Source organism: Manis pentadactyla, chromosome 13 (assembly GCF_030020395.1).
Source record: "Manis pentadactyla isolate mManPen7 chromosome 13, mManPen7.hap1, whole genome shotgun sequence".
NCBI lineage: Eukaryota > Metazoa > Chordata > Mammalia > Pholidota > Manidae > Manis > Manis pentadactyla.
The window spans coordinates 35,323,953-35,340,261 of record NC_080031.1 but is presented as its reverse complement, the minus strand read 5'-3'; the positions used below and the strand labels follow the sequence as shown (position 1 = coordinate 35,340,261).

Below are 16,309 nucleotides of genomic sequence, written 5' to 3'. Positions count from 1 at the left end.
TTTATTTAGGCGCCTTTCTTTCTCCCTCCCGAGCGATTGGCGGGCGTGGAGCGAAAGAGGCGGGACAGATTGCCGCGGGTTCTGTGCCGCCAGTGGAACCGGGAGATGCGGCGCCCGAGCTGTCGCTCTTACCTGAGTCTCGTCTCCTACTGCGGTTCGTTCTGCGGTCTGGATCATGTTGTTACCTTCGGACGTAGCCCGGCTGGTATTGGGTAAGCGCGGCCGCGGGTGGGAGGAATACTGGACCAGGCTGAGCGGGACGGAAGGACCTTTAGGGCCGGAGGTTTTCCCAGGGTGAGGAAGCTTCAGGGTTTTGCCTCCCCGCCTACAAGTTCAGACTGGCGGTGATTCTTCTTCAGCAGGAGGCTCGGGCAAGTTAAGCCTCTTTGTGTGTGGATGCTGCGCTCCTCAGAGGCTGCGTGGCGATGAAGGGCTGCACGGAAGCTCGGGGTAGAACGCCTGAGGCCCAGATTCGGAGGGAAAGTCAGGCCTGCATACTTAATTGGGACCCCTGAAGGAGAGTCGTCAACGTGACTGACGAGCTGCGTGTCAGACCTGGGACCAAATCAGGAAAAATACGGATTTCCTCAGCCACCCAGCTTTCTAGAAAAACCTCCTTGACGCCCTTCTCATAACTCGCCTCAACTACAAATCTATAAGGAATAGGGGTGGATCTTCCCTCTCTACCCTCCTCGCAGTAATTCGTCTAGTATAGAGGTTTGAAATGCCAGTTGCATTTTTTTAAAAGCAACAGCAATTCTTGTTATTTATATTAGCAAGAAATTTCCTAGGCGAAATGCCTGCCCGTTGGACGTTTTCTAGGCCAAGTTAGTTTTTCCTCCATTTGAGGAGGGTTAGTTCCGCGGCCTAGTTATCAGGGTGTATTGTCTGTATGGGAAACGGGTTTTTTGTTGTTTGTCCCCCGAAAAAATAGAGAGGATTGTACTGCTGGGAACTAGAGCCCGACACTATAAAGTTCAAAGCCCAAGCCAGTGATTTACAGGCATCATAGGCGACATCCCCGAAAGTAAATGGTAAACATCTGTGATGAAACTTACCGTTGTCTCTACAGCCATTGCTACCATTTATTGTTAGAAAAATCCATTTCTCTTTTTTATTTTTTGAATATTAAGCCCTATTCCCCCATAATGGTGTTTGTGCACGGGCTCTTGATAAGCACATTTTGTGGGAAAGATTAGACTGTAATGTGTCCACCATCTCTTTTTGGAGAAACTAATGAATTAAGTTTAAAACAGTATTTTGTTAATGTTTAGTTAATCTCATGCCCATTTTATGGAGAACTGAGTATGTACAGTTAACCTCTATATCTGTGAGAAAAAGCTAGCCATCTTGTAACTGTTATATTTACCAGGTTTATATGTAAACCAATTGAAAGTAGATTTTCACTGTGTTAAGATAACATTGACATACTTTTATTTTTTTCTGCCATGTGTATGCTTGCTTAAAAACTTTTGAGTTTTAGCAGTTTGGTGCTCCAGTTGAGTTTCAGTAACCATAGTCTTCTTAAACAAGGTTTGTCATACTCCACACTATTGACATTTGGGGCCAGGTAATTACTTATTATGGGGACTTGTCCTGTGGGATCTTTAGCAGTATCCCTGGCCTCTATCCATTAGATGCCAGTAGGACTTCCTACCACACCACAGTTAAAAGAATGAAAAATCTCCAGATATTTCCACTAGTAGTTTACTTGGGAGGCAAACTCCACCAGCTAAGAACTACTAGACTAACATCAGTATGATTTTCAAACTGGAATAATTGACAGTATTTATTCTCCACAAACCAGCTTTGACATTTTTTTTATGCACAAGGACTCCAGAGTCATTGTTTCTTATTATACTAAAATTCTTTGTCATTCACATTCTATTTTCACTGTCACCGATCTTAGCAGTATGCTTTACATAACTTCTCTTTAGGACATTTTTCGTGCCTTCTGTAGTCTTGCAATTCATCTTATTAACTGACAAATCTGCCTAAAGCATTCACACTACACCTCCTATTCTAAAAGTTGAAACAATTGTGTACTTACTAAAAATACATTCTTTGTGCAAAAGAGTATGTAACAGAAAGAAAAGCAAATCTTATACTCACCAGTCTTTTTCATATAGTATTATATACCTTGAAGCTCATATCAGCATGTAAAGATGTAAAATTCCAAAATTTAGTGACTAATATAGTACGTTTTATTGTTTGCTCATGATTCTTCTCCTGTCAGTACCCCCTCCCCATCTTCAGTCCATCTCATGTTGGCTCCTTTTCTTCATAATGTTCTTTCGGCCAATTTTTGGATGCTTAGTATGTTCCAGACACTAAATGCTAAGAATAGAGAAATTAGTTCTCTAACTTAGAGTTGACGTAATTAGGTTTTTTTAACCTTACAGACACAAACACACACGCACGTGCACACACACACACCACAAAACAATTTCCTAAGCCCCACTTCATATTCTAATGCTTTACATCATCATCACAAGTCAAAGTTAAAGAATAATAAACTCTGCTTAGATGCTGTACTTCCTTACCTATCTCTAAATTCTGCAGTGACTTGCTCCTCGTTGCTCCACTTACACAGCCTTTGCTACACAGCTACCTCCAGCTGTTGCCTTGCTGTAATTTCCTTAAATATTGTACAGTCGAAAATACATCAAAGTGTTTGTCTCTGGGCCACCAGTTTCGTTTTATCAGTGGCATACCAGGTGCTGTGTAGAACTGATCCTACCTCCCTCTCCTGTTTGATACTCAACTCAGCATCTGCCTATGTTCCCGGTATATCAAACTACTTGCAGTTTCTCCAGCTATTCCTATATATTGTATCCTTTGCCTGTAATGTTTATCTCCTTGTCTTTGTAGTGCAGTCATATTCAAGGTTCGGGTCAGATGTAATCTCTCAAACCTTTTCCAGCAGGTACAGTTAGTGCTTTCACCTTAAGTGCTCCCACAGCATTGCATGTTACTTCTGTTATACCCGTACCGTGTCTTATTGTAGATGTGGGTCTACTTCCACTTTTGTTTTTTGTAAAATATACCTAACAAAACTTAAAGATTTTAACCATATTTAAGTGTACAGTTCTGTGGCATTAAGTACATTCACATTGTTCTGTAACCACCACCATCATCCACCTCTAAACTTTATCTTCCAAAACTGAAACTTACCTTTTTAGCCTATACAGTATTTTTAATGTGGGATTAGTGAACAAACTGCAAGTGTTCTGGGAGGCCCCAGAACTATAACGGTTTATGTGTAGGCGGGGCATTTTTATGAGTGAATAGTCTTGAGATTCCTCAGTATGTTTGTTCCTTTCAGCATCCATTCAGGAAAACTAAAACCAATCTGAGATTTAACGTAGAAGGATTTAATGAGGGAATTGGTTTCACTAGTGATAGAAAAGCCAAGAAGACAAGCAGCTTACATGAGCCAACTCAGAGGGTAGCAACACAGGAAGCCACTGTGGTAATCAGGAGGATAAAGAGAGATGAAGCACCCAGTGGCTGAGTTCACTGGAAGATGGAAGGTAGACTTGTCTGGTGAGGGAGCAGTAGTCAAAGGAGATTCTCCCAAGGGAAAGAGGGAATGGGAAGAAAAACACTTAGCTTCTTCTAGCTTTCCCCAATCTCCTTCCAGTATGTGCCATTGATTGAACACAACCAGGAGCCAATTGATAGGGAACCTGGGAAACATTGCCTGCATGGGGTCAGGTTTCCTGTCATATAGCACAGGACTGGCACATTCCCAAAAGGTCAAGAGCCACTGGTCCTGTTCACCTTTGTATCACTAAGACATTATATTTAATGATTATTCACCAAAGTGCAACTGTAATAATGACATTGCCCTTTGTCTACTGAATATCTGTCATTCAGATTGTTTATTCATATTCCATTATTCTAATAATGCCATTGCTGACACTGAAAACTTTTTATGATCCTTACCCATTCGGTCTTTTCAGTTGTATTTTCCAAATACTCTGTCATGCACATTGTGCTTCATCCAAACTGGGCATGATCCCCAAACACACTCTCCATATATGCTTTTCATCAGCTTCACTGGGATTCCCAACCATCTTTTGAGGTTCACCTCTTCCTTGAAACATGCACAGAACAGTTTTCCCCAACTCTAGTAACGCTTTCTCTAGCCCTATCCTTCCATGAAGTAAGCCCTGTCTTACCACTTTTGCTTTGTGTTACAGTTACTTGCATATATACCTTCTGGATCCTAGTTGAACTTAACTTCTTTATAAACAGACTTTGTTTCTGACACAATTTCTGGATATAGTAGTATAAAGCACTAAGCATTAAGTCTTTTCAAGAATTACTTACATTTTTTAAGGTTATTAAACCACTGATATTTTTGGGAAATTATTAGAATATGTGAAGGAGATATTTTCAGGTAAGGGGATTTGCTATCTCTTCCTTTCCTTATCAGTCATCTGTCTTCCTTTCTCTGTAAATAGATGCAATTCTTGGCATCCCAATTTCTAAAATTTGAATACCTTAGATACAGTTAGGATTTTATCTTTCCTTCTCTTTTCCAGTTATGTTCCCCCATCTGTTTTATTACTCATTCACTACCTACACTAAAAAGCAGGCAGGGGGCAGTATTTTAAGGAAAAGGGAAACTCAAGCATACTTTCTTACCTATTTGTACAACTTTGTCAGTAAGTTTACACAAAAGATAGTTATTTTATTCTAAAGTTGCTTTGAGATATATAAAGAAACTAATGTTCACTGAAAAGTAATGATTTCTACAGTTATTCTTATAAGAGATAATCAGTCCTAAGTTTGCATTCTCATTGTAATGTAAGTAATTTGTACCCAAAATTTCCCCTATTATTCTAATTGAGAATTGATTATAATCAGATTCTTAATAAATAAGCTTTTAGTAGGCAAAAATCTGGTTAACTACATACAACTGGCCCTTGAACAACAGGTTTGAACTTCGTGCATCCACTTACATGGATTTTTTTCAATGACTATACTAGAAGATATTTTGAATATTTGTGAAATTTTTAAAAAACATTTTTCTCCAGCTTACTTTGTTGAAAGAATACAGTGTACAATATGTATAACATACAGGATTATGTGTTGACTTATCAGTAAGGCTTCTAGTCAAAAGGTGGCTATTAGTAAAGTTTTTGGAGAGTCAGAAGTTACACACAGATTTTTAATTGCACAGGGATCGATGTTCCTAACCCCCATATTTTGTTTAAGCGTCAACTGTATATAATGACAAATGAACATGAAGGTAGTCACCTGTTAACTACATTATTTGGGAACTGCTAAGACAAAAGTAAAGCAAAATAGATCAAATCTGTTTCTAAAATGGGAATGCTACATTGCCCAAAGCTGGGCATGTTTTTGTTGTCTTTTTTAAAAATATTTTATTAGGTTTTTATTCCAGCCAAAGCAACCATCGACCCAAATATTCTTCAGATTCTACCAACGAAAGCACATTGGTCTTGAATAATTCACCCCACCTTCAGGACCTCCTGGACTCTGTGATTTTGGGATGTTGCAAGTATTTGGGGTTTTACCATGAATCTTCCTTTAACCACCTGTGTATCCTGGAAAAACCATTTAAACATATGTGCTCAGTTTCTTCTTCAGAAAATGGAGGACGCTGAAGAGAATGATGCCCAAGGTCCAAATCACATCTAAATTCTGTGATTCCTGCGTAAATAAATCTGATTGCAGGAGACTCTTCTCACCAAGTCTGGGAGGGCTTCTTGTACTCTGGAGCCTGGCCAGAGAAAGAAGCACACAAACACTGAAGAGCCAACTAGTGATTTCATAGGCTTTAGTGTAGGCAGCTAGGTTTTCATTTTCTCAATTTTTTGTTTATTAAGGTATCATTGATACACAATCTTATGAAGGTTTCACATAAGCAACATTGTGGTTACTACATTCACCCATATTATCAAGTCACTCCCAAACCCTATTAAAATCGCTGTCCATCAGCATGGTAAGATGCTCTAGAGTCACTACTCTGTGCTATACTGCCTTCCCTGTGCTCCCCTACATTATGTGTGTTAATCACAATGCCCTTAAATCCAATTCTCCCTCCCTTCCCACGCCCCCTCCACATCCCTATCCCTTTTGTAACCCCTACTGTCTTCTGAGAGTCTGGGAGTCTGCTGCTGTTTTCTTCCTTCAGTTTTGCTTTGTTATTATACTCCACAAATAAGTGAGTCATTTGGTACTTGTCTTTTTCCACCTGGCTTATTTCACAGCATAATACCCTCTACAATAGCTCCAACCATGTTGCAAATGGTAGGATTTGTTTTCTTCTTATGGCTGAATAATACTCCATTGTGTTTATGAACGACCTCTTCTTTATCCATTCCTTTACTGATAGACACTTAGGTTGCTTCAATATCTTGGCTACTGTAAATAGTGTGGTGATAAACACATGGGTGCATGTCTTTTTGAATCTGGGATCTTGTTTTCTTTGGGTAAATTCCTAGGAGTGGAATTCCCGGATCAAATGGTATTTCTGTTTTCAGTTCTTTGAGGAACGTCCATATTGCTTTCCACTGTGGTTGAATTAATTTACATTCCCACCAGCAGTGTAGGAGGGTTCCCCTTTTTTTGTTTCTTGTCAGTTGTATGTTGCCATCCTGCTTGTGAGGTGATATCTCATTGTGGTTTTAATTTGCATTTCCATGAGAATCAGCGATGTGGAGCATCTTTTCATGTACCTGTTGGCAATCTGAATTTCTTCTTTGGAGAAATGTCTATTTAGATCCACCCATTTTTAATCTGGTTATTTGCTTTTTGGGTGTTAAGGCATGTGAATTCTTTATGTATTTTGGATGTTAACCCCTTATTGGATATGTCATTTATGAATATATTCTTCCATAATGTAGGATGCCTTTTTGTTCTACTGATGGTGTCCTTTGCTGTACAGAAACTTTTTAGTTTTATGTAGTCCCATGTGTTCATGTTTGCTTTTGTTTCCCTTTCCCAAGGAGATGTGTTCAGGAAAAAGTTGCTCATGTTGATATTCAAGAGATTTTTGCCCATGCTTTCTTGTACGAGTTTTATGGTTTCATGACTTACATTCAGGTCTTTGATCCATTTCAAGTTTACTTTTGAGTATGGGGTTAGACAGTAATCCAGTTTCATTCTCTTACATGTAGCTGTCCACTTTTGCCAACACCAGTTGTTAAAGAGGCTGTCATTTCCCCATTGCATATCCATGGCTCCTTTATTGTGTATTAGTTGACCATATATGCTTGGATTGGTTTTATATCTGGGCGCTCTATTCTGTTCCATCTTTCTATGGGTCTGTTCTTGTGCCGGTACCAAATTGTCTTGATTACTGTAGCTTTGTAGTAGAGCTTGAAATCAGGGAGTGTAATCCCCCAGCTTTAATCTTCCTTCTCAGGATTGCTTTTGGCTCTTTTTGTGACCTAGTATATGATCTATTCTGGAAACTGTTCCATGTGCACTTGAGAAGAATGTGTATCCAGCTGCTTTGTGGTGGAGTGTTCTGTAGATACCTGTTAGGTCTGTCTGTTCTAATGTTGTTCAGTGTCTCTGTCTCCTTATTTTCTGTCTGGTTGATCTGTCCTTTGGAGTAAGTAGTGTTTGAAGTCTCCTAAAATGAATGCATTGCATTCTATTTTCTCCTTTAATTCTGTTAGTATTTGTTTCACATGTAGGTGCTCCTGAGTTGGGTGCATAGATACTTACAATGGTTATATCCTCCTGTTGGGCTGACCCCTTTATCATTATATAATGTCCTTCTTTGTCTCTTGTTACTTTCTTTTTTTTGAAGTCTATTTTGTCTGATACAAGTACTGCAACTCCTGCTGTTTTTTTCTTCCTATTATTTGCATGAAATATCTTTTTCCACCCCTTGACTTTTAGTCTGTGTATGTCTTTGGATTTTAAGTGAGTCTCTTATAGGCAGCATATAGATGGGTTTTTTTTTTTTATCCATTCAGTGACTCTATGTCTTTTGATTGGTACATTCAGTTTATTTACATTTAGGATGATTATTGATTGATATGTACTTACTGCTATTGCATGCTTTGAATTAGTGGTTACCAAAGGTTCAAAGGCAGCTTTTTTACTAACAGTCTAACTTAACTCATTTACTGTGCTATATCAAACACAATCTAAAGGGTTTTTTCCCTCCCTTCTTTTTCTTCTTCCTCCACTCTTTATTTATTAGGTGTCATATTCTGTATTCTTTGGGTATCCCTTGACTGCCTTTGTGGATAGTTGATTGAATTTTGGATTTGCTTAGTAGTTAATTGGTCTACTTCCTTTACTGTGGTTTCATTTTCTCTGGTGACAGCTACTTTGCCTTAGCACTTCCATCTATAGCAGTCCCTTTGAAATACACAGTAGAGATAGTTTGTGGGTGGTAAATTCCCTCAACTTTTGCTTATCTGGAAATTGTTTAATCCCTCCTTCAAATTTAAATGATAATCTTGCTGGGTGGAGTATTCCTTGTTGTAGGTCCTTCTGTATCATTGCATTAAGTATTTCATGCCATTCCTTTCTGGCCTGTAAGGTTTCTGCTGAGAAGTCTGATGATAGCCTGATAGGTTTCCTTTGTATGTGAACTTTTTTCTCTTTCTGGCTACTTTTAATACTCTGTCCTTGTCCTTGATCTTTGCCATTTTATTATATGTCTTGGTGTTGTCTTCCTTGAGTCCCTTGTGTTGGGAGATCTGTGCACTTCCATGGCCTGAGAGACTATTAACTTCCCTAGATAGGGGAAGTTTCCAGGAATTATTTCCTCAAAGAGACTTTCCCTTTTGCTCTTCTTCTTCTGGTACCCCTATAATGCGAATAGTGTTCCATTTGGGTTGGTCGCGTAGTTCTCTTATTCTTTCATTCCTAGAGATCCTTTTTTCTATGTGTGCCTCTGCTTCTTTGTATTCCTGTTTTCTAATTTTTATTTCATTTACCGTCTCTTCTAACTCATCTAATCTGCTTTTAAAGCCTTCCATTGTATGTTTCATTTCAGATTCTGTACTTTTCAAAGTTTCTAGCTCTTTCTTGATGACCTCCCTGAGATCTTGAATATTTTTCTGTAGCTCTGGGAGCATGATTATGATTTTTATTTTGAAATCTTTATCAAGAAAACTGGTGTTTTATTTCACTTATCCCTCTTTTTGGTGTTGGAGGGATTTTGATTTGTACCAGGTTCTTTTGCCTTTTCATTTCTAACGGTTCCTATGGAATAATACCTTTGTATAGGCGGCACCCTCTAGTGCCCAGAGCTCTACTCTCTGGAGCTGCCCAACACTTGAAGCGATGGCAGGAGTTGCAGGCCAGCAGCTGCCAGTTCCTGCCAGGAGGAAAGAGCTTCCTGCTTCCTGGCTGCAGTGCTTGCCTCCACTGCAGGGCCAGCAAGTCAAGTGCGCAGGGAGGAGTCTCTACATTATGCCCTTGTAGCTGCTGTAGGCCAGGCCACCCTCTGTCTGGCTTGGCGTGATGGTGGGGGCAGCATGTTTGCGAACCCATGCCACTCAGGAGGAAGGAGCAGCAGGCTGCATGTCATGGTTGGGAGCCTCAGTGCTGCATTGCCAGCCAGGTGGGATAAAGCACCTGAAGCTCCTGAAAGTTCAACCCACTGGCCTGAGTGTGCCAGGATGGTTTTGTCCACCTGGCCTTTATCCTTTTGTGAATTTCCTATTGTTATTGATCTCTAATTGTCTGTTGATCTCTAATGTAATAATAAAGCATACTTTGTATGATTTTGATCTTTAATTTACTGAAACTTGTTTTATGTCCTAATACATGCCTTAACCTCGGAGTGTCCATGTGCACTTGAGAAGAATGTGTATTCTGCTACTGTAGGGTGGAGTGTACCATAGATGTCTGTTAAGTCTAGTTGGTTTATAGGGTTAAGTTTTCTGTTTGTTTATCTCTCTAGTTGTTATTAATTATTGAAAGTGGGATGTTGAAGCCTATGAATTTTATTATTGAAATGTCATTCCTCCCTTCACTACTGTTAGTTTCTGCTTCATGTATTGAGGGGCTCTGTTGTTAGGTACATATATGCATGTAATAGTTATCTTTTTGATTGAACCTTTTATCATTATCTTTGGCTCTAGTAACAACATTTGTCTTAATGTCTACTTTGATATTAATATATTCTCTCCAGTTCTCATTTGGTTACTTGTCTAAATAGTACATCTTTTCCCATCCTTTCATTTCCAACCTCTTTTGTGTCTTTGAATCTAAAGTGTGTCTGTTGTCAAGTGCATATAGTTGCACCATATTTTTTATCCATTCTGTGAGTCTCTGCCTTTTTATTTACCACTTAGTGATCCATTACCATTTAATGTAATTACTGATAAGGTGTAGGTTTTGTCAGCCTTTTATTTGTAGTCTATATATCATGTCTTTGTTCTGCTCTTCCTCTACTACTGCCTTTATTGTGCTAAATATTTCCCGTTTGCCATTTTAATTCTATTGTTGTTTCCTTCCTATTTTTTGTATTTTTTTTTTTTTAGTAATTGCTTAGAGATTACAATAAAACAATTTTGTTTGGTTTAATACCAACTCAACTTCAATAGTGCATAAAAATGTTGCTCCAAAATACACCATTCTCTTCTCCCTCCTTTTTGCTCTTAAGGTCTTATAAATTACACCTTCATTAATTTCATGCCCATCAACCCAGATTTATAATTATTGCTCTATGCAGTTGTCTTTTAAAGTAGAGGAGGTAAAAAAGGGTTACAGACAAAAAATCACTTTTACTGTTTTATATTTACCTGTGTAGTTATCTTTACCAGTGTTTATTATTTTTTTAATTTGGATTTGATTTACTGTCTAGTATCCTTTCATTTTAGCCTAAGGGGCTCCCTTTAATACTTCTTACAGGACATGCCTCCTAGCAACAAATTCTCTGTTTTTTTTTTTAACCTGAGAATAGTTGAATGATCCTTAGTTTCTTCATTTTTTAAGGAGTTTTGCTAGCTATAGAATTTTGGTTTACTTTTTTCTGTTAGCACTTTGATATGTCTTCTCCCTGCCTCAGGTTTCCATGGTGTCTAATGAGAACAAAACTTAATCTTATCAGGGATCCCTTGTATGTGATGAGCCATTTCTGTTTCTCTCTGCTTTCAAGACTCTCTTTGTTTTTTGTCAGTTTATGATGTGTCTAGGTATGGATCTCTTGAGTGTCTCCTACTTAAAATTTGTAGAGCTTCATACATAAGTAGATTAGTATGTTTCCTAAGATTTTGGATGTTGTCAAACATTACATCTTCAGATATTATTTCTGCCCTTTTCTGTCTTTCCTCTGGTGGTGTCCCACAGGTCTCAGAGTGTTCACTTTTCATGATGATTCTTTGTTTCTATTCCCCAAACTGGATAATTTCATTTGATATATGTTCAACTTCATTGATTCTTTCATCTGTTTCATCAGATCTGTTGAGCCCACTCACATGAATTTTTCATTTCAGTTATATTTTTCAACTCTGGAATTTCTATTTTTTCTTAGAATTTCTATCTCTTCTTTTTGATGAGACATTGTTTTCATATTTTCCTTTAAATATTTAGGTATGGTTTCCTAGTTTTCTGAGTGTGTTTGAAATAACTGATTTAAAGTCATGAGTCTGGTGTCTTGGCTTCCTTAGGGACAATTTCTGTTAATTGTCTTTTTTTCCCCCTGTATGTAAGGCATACTCTCTTGTTTCTCTGTGTCTCATAATTTTTTGTTGAAAATTGGACATTTTAAGTAGTATAGTGTGACACTACTTATAATCAGATTCTCCTTCATTCCCCATGTTTGTTATTGTTCTTTGTTGTTGTTTTAGTGGTTGCTGTTTGTTTATAGTTTTGTGAACTAATTCTAAAAAGTCTATATCCCTTGAGTTTATATTTCACATCTAGACATTGATTTCCTTAAATGCTTGGAGTAGGTTAGTTTCCCAGTGTTTCTCAAGGGGCTGTGTGTATCTTGGCACATGCTTTAGCATTCAGCTAAGTGGTTGATGATTCTGCCTTAGCCTTCACTCTCTGCTTGCTTAGGGCCTTGTCTGGTCTTTTCTGAGTATTGTTTAAATACTCAGCCTACACTTGTGCATGGGCTCCCAGTATCACAGGAATATGTCAGCTTTTCAAAGACCCCTATGGACTTTTCATTCCTCTGCTTTTCTCTTTTTTTGTTGTTTAGCTTGTTGTTTGTCCCACTGTTATCTTTGTCACAGGCAGCTGTAGTGTTAAGCAATTTCTCTTGATTGTTTTAAGCGAACATCTCCAAGGGAGAAGTTGTTTGCACTGGGTGAACTGATTTAATTCAAAGACAAGCCATGCAGATGGAGTTTTACAGGGCATTGTCATACAGGTCAAATAATGGCAGTTTCTGGGAATCGACCTTTGAAAAACTCCAGCCCCATCTGATCCATCCATTGGCTGCTTCACTCTGGTTTTCACTGTGATTGCAGGCTATTGGTTTTCAAGTGCACCGGTAAGCCAGGAAGATAAGATGAATGTGGGAATAAAACAAGTTAAAAGGCCACAGTGTTCGCTGTTCTTAGTGACATTCACCATTTTTCTTAAATGCTCCCAGATTTTTGTAGGACTTTATTTTCAGATGTCTGTAAAAGTTGGGTTTTTTTTAAACAATTGTGTGTTCTCATTGCTTTTATGGAGGGAGGATTTTGGGCTGTCTTCACTCCACCATTCCTACTGAAGCTTTTCAGAATTTAGAAGTTTAAACTGAGAGCAATGGGAAGTGATTGAATAGCTTTACACAAAGGAATAACCAAATTTGATCCACAAGTCAAAGCAAGTATGTTGCCTTATAGATGAAGCACTAAAGTCCTGAAAAATATGTTAGTGTTTGCCTCCTCTCAAAAAAAATTTTTGTAATTATCTTAAGAACCTGGTCTCCTTATATCCTATCCAGTGTTCTTTTTTACTATGCTATTGTTTATAGTGGTTGGTTTAGTTAATTCAAAGCAATCCTAACAAAAGAACAAGAATAGGTTGTTAGGACAAATAAAGTGTTCATATGTGTAAAAGCACTAAACACTGGTACATAATTTTGTTTCATAATTCTCAGGTAGATAGATACCAGTCTTAAAGTTCTTGTTGAAATAGTTGGTGTTTTGATTCCCAAAGGGCATTAAAAATCAGAACAGTGTCTTTCTTACCTTTCATATCAAGTAGGTCTTCTGTTTCCCCTCTCAAATCATTACACAAATAAATGATGTGTACAAGTAAATACCAATGCTGGGAGAATGTGATAATTTGATACATTCATTAAGTTAATTTATGCCATCTACTGACTTAGTATGGAGGTTATGAAAGAGAAGAACATGTACCATTTCTTCATTGGTTCTCCTATTATTTATTGTTACTTTATTGAGTCTCCTGTAACCATTACTGTGTATTAATTGCACTTTATCAAACACCTTTTTCTGGTTTAGCTAGAGTTTTCCTATTAAAAAGCTATTTATTCTATTGCCGAGACCAGCTCCGCAAACCAGCTGAACCTGAGAGGAGTGGATGGGAGATTCAAGAAAAACAGAGATACACAAAAGACATAGAAACCAAAGTTGGGATCAGGAGCTTCACTGACCATTGGCGGCAGAAAAGTGACGTAGTTTCATTTCTGAACACAGCTTATATACATAGGCTCACAATGATGTCACTTCTGGGCTGATCTCATATCCAGTGTTGTCATTTCCAGTTCCAGTGACAACACTTCGGAGATCTCACATCCAGTGATCTCACATCCAGCCCTCCACGTTCTGTGAATTTCCCTATTGTGGTAGCACAGGTTGGTGGTTCTGTACAAGGCTGCAAAATCCCAGCACATTCCATCTATAGTTCCATTTTTGACATTAAACTGCTTAGCATTTCAACAGTAGTTTTATTGAATTTACTGAAATTACTTTTATTTTTCATCTAGGTTACTTACAACAGGAAAATCTCACTTCTACCTGCCAGGCTTTTATTTTGGAAAGTTCAAATTTAAAAGAATATGCAGAACACTGTACAGATGAAGGTTTTATCCCAGCTTGCTTACTGGTGAGTGATTTGTTTCTTAAGGAAAATACTTGATCATTGACAATGTCACAATCTTAAAATCAGCTCATTAACAAAATTGGCAGAAATTTTATAGTTTGTGTTCATGCATGACCAGAAAGACCAAAAAAATGCCAGCTATTTTCACACATTTAAGCCAGTGCTGGTGAGTTATGACTTTGCCTCTGAGAATCAGTTTCAAAACGATACCCTCATTTCTAATTAGTTTCACTGCTGCTTTTCTTGGGGCTTACTTGTTTTCTCCTTGTTACTAGTCTGAATATTTATGTACCCCCAAAATTCATATGTTGAAATGAATGAATCTCCAGTGTGTTGGTATTTGGAGGTGAGGCTGTTGGGAAGTAATTAGGTTTAGATTAGGTCATGAGGTTAAATTGGCTCATGATGTGATTAGTGCCCTTACAAGAAGTAGAAGAGAGAGAGATTTCTGCATGTGCATGCACCAACAGGCCATGTGAGCATGCAGCAAGAACGGAGATGATCCTTACCAGGAATCAAATTGGCCAGCACCTTGATCTTGGACTTCTCAACCTCCAGGATGATGAGAAATAAGTATCTATTATTTAAGCCACCTGGTCTGTAGTTTTTTATAGAAACCCAACCTTTCCTATATCTGGTTGCTTACTTCAGGCAAATATAAAACAGCTCTTTTGGTATCTTGTTGTCACCTCTTTAAATATTACTAGACTAACCAAACCTTGTTTGGTGTATGATGGATATATTCTGGAACTACATTATTTGAAATGGTATTTTGTCATTTATTTTAAACGTGGCTCCTTAGAGTCATTTCATCTGTCACAAAATCTGTAATTATCTATGGAGGAAACCTAAAAAAACCTACAAAACTGCTGGAGTTTAGCAAGGTCACAGGATGACAAAATATAAAAAAGCTCATCATATTTCTTTGTACTTAAACAATGAATCATTGGAAATTTAAATTTTTATATCATCTACAGTAGCACTAAACAAACAAAAATAAAATATTTAGGTAATAAATCTGACAAAATATGTATAGAATCTGTATGAAAGAAATCGAAGACTTAACTAAAAAGAGAGATACACTGTGTTCCTGGATGGAAAACTCAAATATTGTTAAGATGTCAATTCTCCTCATTTTGATCTAGATCATTACAGTCAAAATCCCTTCAAGCATTTTTATAGTTATAAATTTTATATGGAAAAGCGAAGAAACTAGAATAGCCAAACAATTCTTAGGACAATTTGGAAAACTCATATTACTTGATTTTAAAACTTTCTAACAAGCTCTGTTAGTCAAGATTGAGGGGGTTTAGGGGAAGGTCAGGCACTCAGATCAGTAGAATAAGAGTAGTGCCCAAAGTAGATCTAAACAAACCTGATTTCTGACAAATATGCAAAGGCAAGTCAATGAAGAAAGGCTATCTTACCAACAAATGCTGACAGAACAGTTAAAGACATCTAGATATAAAAAAAGATCCGCTACACATACCTCATCCAAAAATTAACCAAAATGGATAATAGAACAAAATGTAAAATATATAAAATGACCTGCTTCTTATCCTTTCTTCACCAGTTACTGTGCAATCCAGATTTTAAATTAACTTGTATGTGGTGAAATGTTTCATGGTGGAAATTATTGGTAGTTTTAAAGTTTTGGTAATGCATGATCTTTTTCTTTTCAGTCCTTATTTGGAAAAAACTTGACAACAATTTTGAATGAATATGTAGCTATGAAAGCAAAAGGTAAGAATTCAGGTTTAGGAATTTGTTTCTGTTAGTTTTACACTTGTATAATTATTTTAATTAGAAATAATTTTTAAGGTTTCATAAAAGCTATAAGAAAAGTTGTCTCGGTTATGATGAGATAAATTATACTGGGATAAAGCAAATTAAACATTTGTGTTTATATTGAATAAGAAATTGTAAAAATCTGAATGTTAACAAGTTTAACAAAATTACATTTTTTAAAGGTATAAAACTATTAACTCTGGGCATCTACCCTGAAGAATAGCCACTGATATGTGTTTTAGAATTTTAAACTAATATTTTATAATCTTAAAACTCCTTGTAATCTAAATCTGTACATAAGAGCCAGTCAGAAAATTCTGGCTTATATTTACAGAATATGAAATATTATTTGCCCAAATTAATATTTTGGCGGAAAGGTAGAATTGTTTATTTTATTCTGTAATACTGATTATTTCCATGGCTTTATAACACTAACAAAAAAATTAGCATAAAATTAACCTTTTAAAAAAGCTTGTCATTTATTGAGTACTTGTCTTTATGC

The 16,309-nt window shown here is 37.2% G+C and overlaps 1 protein-coding gene across 1 annotated transcript in view; it reads left to right on the top strand.

Moving 5' to 3' along the window:
• Positions 1-2: 2 nt before the first annotated feature.
• LOC118921051 (protein NPAT) overlaps positions 3-16,309 on the top strand; it is a 49,387-nt gene continuing 33,080 nt past the window's right edge. The window contains exons 1-3 of the mRNA XM_036902655.2: positions 3-212; positions 13,904-14,022; positions 15,702-15,762. Of these exons, the coding sequence (XP_036758550.2) occupies positions 176-212; positions 13,904-14,022; positions 15,702-15,762 (217 nt within the window). The 5' untranslated portion in view covers positions 3-175. The remainder of the gene's footprint in view (positions 213-13,903; positions 14,023-15,701; positions 15,763-16,309) is intronic.